Source organism: Silurus meridionalis, chromosome 2 (assembly GCF_014805685.1).
Source record: "Silurus meridionalis isolate SWU-2019-XX chromosome 2, ASM1480568v1, whole genome shotgun sequence".
Taxonomy (NCBI): Eukaryota; Metazoa; Chordata; class Actinopteri; order Siluriformes; family Siluridae; genus Silurus; species Silurus meridionalis.
Window position 1 is genome coordinate 1763632 of NC_060885.1, and position 7500 is coordinate 1771131.

The following is a 7500-nucleotide window of genomic DNA, read 5'->3' on the forward strand; positions in this document are numbered from 1 at the left end:
TGGTCTGATGAAGAGTGAAGTTTGGTCTGATGAAGTTTGGTCTGATGAAAGTGAAGTTTGGTCTGATGAAAGTGAAGTTTGGTCTGATGAAAGTGAAGTTTGGTCTGATGAAGGTGAAGTTTGGTCTGATGAAGAGTGAAGTTTGGTCTGATGAAGGAGTGAAGTTTGGTCTGATGAAGAAGTGAAGTTTGGTCTGATGAAGAAGTGAAGTTTGGTCTGATGAAGGAGTGAAGTTTGGTCTGATGAAGGGTGAAGTTTGGTCTGATGAAGAAGTGAAGTTTGGTCTGATGAAGGAGTGAAGTTTGGTCTGATGAAGAGTGAAGTTTGGTCTGATGAAGAGTGAAGTTTGGTCTGATGAAGAAGTGAAGTTTGGTCTGATGAAGGAGTGAAGTTTGGTCTGATGGAGTGAAGTTTGGTCTGATGGGTGAAGTTTGGTCTGATGAAGGTGAAGTTTGGTCTGATGAAGAGTGAAGTTTGGTCTGATGAAGGTGAAGTTTGGTCTGATGAAGAAGTGAAGTTTGGTCTGATGAAGGAGTGAAGTTTGGTCTGATGAAGAAGTGAAGTTTGGTCTGATGGAGTGAAGTTTGGTCTGATGAAGAAGTGAAGTTTGGTCTGATGAAGGAGTGAAGTTTGGTCTGATGAAGGAGTGAAGTTTGGTCTGATGAAGGAGTGAAGTTTGGTCTGATGAAGAAGTGAAGTTTGGTCTGATGAAGAGTGAAGTTTGGTCTGATGAAGGAGTGAAGTGTGATTTAGTGAAGGAGTGAAGTTTGGTCTGATGAAGAAGTGAAGTTTGGTCTGATGAAGAAGTGAAGTTTGGTCTGATGAAGGAGTGAAGTTTGGTCTGATGAAGAGTGAAGTTTGGTCTGATGGAGTGAAGTTTGGTCTGATGAAGAAGTGAAGTTTGGTCTGATGAAGGAGTGAAGTTTGGTCTGATGGGTGAAGTTTGGTCTGATGAAGAAGTGAAGTTTGGTCTGATGAAGAAGTGAAGTTTGGTCTGATGGAGTGAAGTTTGGTCTGATGAAGAAGTGAAGTTTGGTCTGATGAAGAAGTGAAGTTTGGTCTGATGGAGTGAAGTTTGGTCTGATGAAAGTGAAGTTTGGTCTGATGAAGAAGTGAAGTTTGGTCTGATGGAGTGAAGTTTGGTCTGATGAAGAAGTGAAGTTTGGTCTGATGAAGGAGTAAAGTTTGTTGTAGTAAACAGGAAGTTATTGTTTATTGTAGATGAACATTGAAGCTGTTGATGAAGATGAAGAGCAGGAATGAAGGTCAGTTTTCGGGGGATTGTGAAAACTTTTTTCTCCTTGTTTTCAAGTAAAATAAAAACAGACTCGTTCATCCCGACATGGTTCTTCATCCCTTCATCCCTCCCTCCTGTTTTTCCTTTCTTTTCCTCTCCGGGGATCAGAGATCGTCATTTATAGTCGTTTTTCATCTGCGAGGTCTGGACACACTCATCTTCTCATCTCGTCTCACTCCAACACAAAAACACAGTGGAACAAAAAAAACACACAATATTACAGCACAGTAACAACACAATCACAGTAACAACACAATCACAATAACAACACAATCACAGTCTCACAACACAAACACAGTAACAACACAAACACAGTAACAACACAAACACAATCTCCCAACACAAACACAATAACAACACAATCACAGTCTCACAACACAAACACAATAACAACATAATCACAGTAACAACACAAACACAATAACAACACAATCACAGTAACAACACAGTCACAATAACAACACAATCACAATCTCCCAACACAAACACAAAACAACACAAACACAGTAACAACACAAACACAATCTCCCAACACAAACACAATAACAACACAATCACAGTAACAACACAATCACAGTCTCACAACACAAACATAATAATAACACAATCACAATCTCCCAACACAAACACAATAATAACACAAACACAATAATAACACAATCATAGTCTCACAACATAAACACAATAACAACATAATCACAGTAATAACATAATCATAGTAATAACACAAACATAATAATAACAACACAATCACAATCTCCCAACACAAACATAATAACAACACAAACACAGTAACAACACAGTCACAATAACAACATAATCACAATCTCCCAACACAAACACAATAATAATAACATAATCATAGTAATAACACAAACACAATCTCCAACACAAACACAATAATAACACAAACACAATAATAACACAATCATAGTCTCACAACATAAACATAATAATAACATAATCACAGTCTCACAACATAAACATAATAATAACACAATCACAATCTCCCAACACAAACATAATAATAACACAATCACAGTAACAACACAGTCACAATAACAACACAATCACAATCTCCCAACACAAACACAATAATAACACAAACATAATAATAACATAATCACAATCTCCCAACATAAACACAATAACAACACAATCACAGTAATAACACAATCACAGTCTCACAACACAAACACAATAACAACACAATCACAGTCTCACAACACAAACACAATAACAACACAATAACAACACAATCACAGTCTCACAACACAAACACAATAACAACACAATCACAGTCTCACAACACAAACACAGTAACAACACAATCAAAGTAACAACACAAACACAGTAGAAACACAATCACAGTAACAACACAAACAGATTAACAACACAAACAGTCTCACAACACAAACACAGTAACAACACAAACACAGTAACAACACAAACACAGTAGCAACACAATCACAACAGTCACTTCACAAAAGAATAACACAATAACAGCACTACTACTTTGTAATATTGTTACATTTTTGTTGTTTTATTTTTTTTGCTTCTACAAATTTTTAACTTTCTCACTAACCTGCTTGATTTGCATAAACTCCACCCCTCATATGCATATTCATTACAGCTCCATAGAGTGTGATGATGCTGATCTGAATGAATTTGAAGTGGGTGTTGGGTTGCAGGATGATGTCATCAGAGAGACACCGAGACACCGATCTGAGAGATGTGTACTGATTTAAGATGAGCGAATAGGACTTAGTAGTGTGTACTACGTGAGGTGTGTGTGTGTGTGTGATGGTGTAAAGTCGCAGCGTTGTGTGTAAAGGTGGTGTCTCCTCCTTCAGATGGACGTCTGGTCTTCAGTCGGACCTTCAGATGGAGTCTCTGGTGAGTGTGTTTCAGAAGTCATGGCTGGAGGCGGCGTGCTTTAGAAAAGACTCACTGCGTCCCTCATCAATTATTCAGAGCTGGAAAACATAAACAGACGAGAGAGAGGAGAGGAAGCAGCAGGTTCGAGCCCTGACCCACATCACAGGGGGCTCCTGTTTAACCCGCCTTCAACTACACAACTACACACTCACACTAAGATCTGGGTGGGGGGGGACCCTATAGATCGATACGGAGGCGTGAGGAAGGTCCAAGGGGAGACAAGTGTACAGTGATCAGAGAGTGCTTTACACAACAACACAATCACATTATATTACACTGCTACACAACAACAACACAAATCACATTATACTACACTGCTACACAAAAAGAACACAAATCACATTATACTACACTGCTACACAACAACAACACAAATCACATTATACTACACTGCTACACAAAAAGAACACAAATCACATTATACTACACTGCTACACAAAAAGAACACATCACATTATACTACACTGCTACACAACAACAACACAAATCACATTATACTACACTGCTACACAATAACATGATCACATTATACTACACTGCTACACAACAACAAAACAAATCACATTATACTACACTGCTACACAACAACAAAACAAATCACATTATACTACACTGCTACACAAAAGAACACAATCACATTATACTACACTGCTACACAACAACAAAACAAATCACATTATACTACACTGCTACACAACAACAACACAATCACATTATACTACACTGCTACACAACAACAAAACAAATCACATTATACTACACTGCTACACAACAACAACACAATCACATACTACACTGCTACACAACAACACAAATCACATTATACTACACTGCTACACAATAACATGATCACATTATACTACACTGCTACACAACAACAAAACAAATCACATTATAGTACACTGCTTCACAAAAAGAACACAATCACATTATACTACACTGCTACACAACAACAACACAATCACATTATGCTACACTGCTACACAACAACACAAATCACATTATACTACACTGCTTCACAATAACATGATCACATTATACTGCACTGCTACACAACAACATCATGATTACATTATCCAAAAATAGTAACACTACACAATAACTACACAATAACACAACTCAATAGTTACACTACACAGTAATAGAATTATACTACAACATAACACAACACAATAGAATTACACTACACAATAAATATGCAATAATAGAATTACATTGCACAAGGACACTAGAGTATTACTACACAATAACTACAAAATTAAACAATCAAAATATAGTTACACTACACAATAACACAACACAATAGAACTGCACTACATGATAATTACACAACTAAGTTACAAGTTTCATTAAAATCTTTTCAGGCTTACACAATTTAGTGCACTTTTCTCAGTCACCTGCTCGATTTGCATAAACTCCACCCCCTCATGAATATCCATTACAGCTACACATGGGTGTAATTGTGCTGATCTGAAAAACACTTATGTTGCTCAGATTCTGTTTGTATATCGAGACCACGTTCTGCACTAACTATACACCATATAATAAACCCTAATAAAACACACACACACACACACACACACACACACACACACACACACTCGATGTAGATAACACCACCATGTATGTTTTCCCCTTAATGACTCGGTCGTAAACAGCATAATCGTGGTCTTTGTTCTTTTTGGCATGAAGCCGCATCACGGCTCCCCTCGCTGGTGCCCACGGTGCCATTACGGGGGCCGTGGAGAGATAAATACCCCCGTCACTGGCTCCATTTCGGGGTGACACAGTGACACACACACACACACACACACACACACACACACGCACTCGAGTGGAAGCGTGAACACTTAGAGCAGTGTAATTATTGGATAATTGTCATTAACCTCACAGACAGCGATTCAGAGGCGTCCTGTATGGGACGCGGTGACAAGCTAATCCGTCTTAGCGCCGGGGGACGCGTGGGGGGCAGTAATGAGGTTTCTAAGGGAAACTGAGAGGCGGGAGTGAGGGGAGGGGAGGGGGGAGGAGGGGTTAGGGGCAGGAGGGGGGTATTTCATATAAAAACCAGCACATTAAGCTAATTGGAAGAAGAGTTCCTCTAAACAAAGAGCTTCTAACGGCAGGTTACAGAGCCACACTGATGTCTCCAGAAGTCATCTCGTTTATCTTCTCACATCATCTCAATAATATTGAGATCACGTCATGTCATCTCAATTTGTCTTATTTATCTTCCCATCTCACCCCTGTTTATCTTCTCACATCTCATCTCATCTCATCTCACCTCTTTTTAACTTCTCACGTTATCTCATTTCACTTTTTTAATCTTCTCCCCATATCTCATCTCTTTTATCTTCTCACCTCTGTTTATCTTCTCACATTATCTCATATCTCTTTTTATGTTTTTACATGATCTCGTCTAATTTTTCTTCTCACATATTTATACATCATCTCATCACATTTATCTTCTCATCTCATTTTTTTGAACTAGAAAGAGAAATGGTCAGTTTATCTCCTCTGATTAAAATTGATGTGATCAGTGTATGCTGTGTGAAGAACATGTGGTTCTTAGAGCATTGTTTGTGTTCATGAGATCTGTCACATACAAAACATAAAACATTTGAATGGTTTAGATCTTATCTGGGCTGTTCTGATGGAGCGTTCTGATGGAGCCTTCAGATGAAGCATTTAGGTGGAGCGTTGAGAGGGAGCGTTCTGATAGAGCTTTCAGATGACGCATTCCGATGGAGCCTTCAGATGGAGCATTTAGGTGGAGCATTTAGGTGGCGTTTAGGTGGAATGTTCTGATGGAGCGTCCTGATGGAACACAGTGTTTTCAGAGAAAAACTCAGTCCCTGATATGAAATCATGAAAACACTGTTTATGAAGATAAAGGTTTTGGCGCCTGTGCGCTGGTGTAGAAATCTAATATATATACTGTGCATGTTGAGTTGAGTTTGGTGTTTGGTTCGGTTCCAGATGAAACATTTGGAATGGTGGGAAGTCGCGATATTGAGAAGTTCCTCAAACATAACCAAAAGCACATGATGTTTCTGCAGCGAGAGGAACTCCAGTCGGCCTTGATTGCTCGGTGTGTTCCCTCACGCCAGCTCGAGTTTCTGCAAGTATCAGAGATCTGGAAAGGCGGATGTGTGTACGTGTGTGTGTGTTTGTGTGTGTGTGTGTGTGTGTGTGTGTGTGTGTGTGACCTGTGTCGTGACAGCTGGCCGCCCTCAGAGCCTCAGAGCATCGTAGCAGCCAGAAAGCCGTCTCGTGGTCCACTCGCCTCTGTGAGGAACATGAGATAAGTGTGGAAGTGATGCTTGGCTGCGTCGCTTTGTTTAAATAGAAACGCTACGGTCACCGGCTCCCAACGCAACGTAAATAACTCAGCATTAACACAACCACATTCCATTCCTCTGTGTGTGTGTGTGTGTGTGTGTGTGTGTGTGTGTGTGTGTGTGTGTGTGTGTGTGTGTGTACACGCTGGGTTTCCGAGAAATGCTTCCGAGTGTTTAACTCTCTCGCCTCGTCCTGTCCCGTGTTCACCCCAACAACTCCAACTCATACTCATTAATATCTCAATCTATCTCCTCTTTATCTTATAAACAGACCTGATGGAAAACTGGATCTCCTCAATCTCCACCTCCATAATCTCATCCATAATCTCCTCCATAATCTCCTTCATAATCTCCACCTCCATACCTCCATAATCTCCTCCATTATCTCATCCATAATCTCCTCCATTATCTCATCCATAATCTCCTCCATAATCTCTTTCATAATCTCCATAATCTCCTCCATAGACTCCTTCATAATCTCCACCTCCATAATCTCCTCCATTATCTCATCCATAATCTCCTACATCATTTCCTTCATAATCTCCACCTCCATAATCTCCTCCATAATCTCTTTCATAATCTTAATAATCTCCTCCATAATCTCCTCCTTAATCTCCACCTCCATTATCTCATCCATAATCTTCTCCTTAATCTCCACCTCCATAATCTTCTCCTTAATCTCCACCTCCATAATCTCCTCCATAATCTCTTTCATAATTTTAATAATCTCCTCCATAATCTCCTCCATAATCTCCACCTCCATAATCTCCTCCATAATCTCTTTCATAATCTTAATAATCTCCCCATAATCTCCTCCATAATCTCCTCCTTAATCTCCACCTCCATTATCTCATCCATAATCTTCTCCTTAATCTCCACCTCCATAATCTCCACCTCCATAATCTCCTCCTTAATCTCCACCTC

The 7500-nt window shown here is 39.5% G+C and overlaps 1 protein-coding gene across 11 annotated transcripts in view; it reads left to right on the forward strand.

The window, feature by feature from the left end:
• The window catches only part of bnc2 (basonuclin 2), a 185009-nt gene that overhangs the window by 159724 nt on the left and 17785 nt on the right, over window positions 1–7500 (forward strand). The window contains exon 2 of one of the 11 annotated variants that reach the window (XM_046863963.1): window positions 3151–3193. The exons of the other annotated variants lie outside the window; for them this stretch is intronic. Within the exon in view, the coding sequence (XP_046719919.1) occupies window positions 3151–3193 (43 nt within the window). The remainder of the gene's footprint in view (window positions 1–3150; window positions 3194–7500) is intronic. 11 annotated transcript variants of the gene reach the window in all.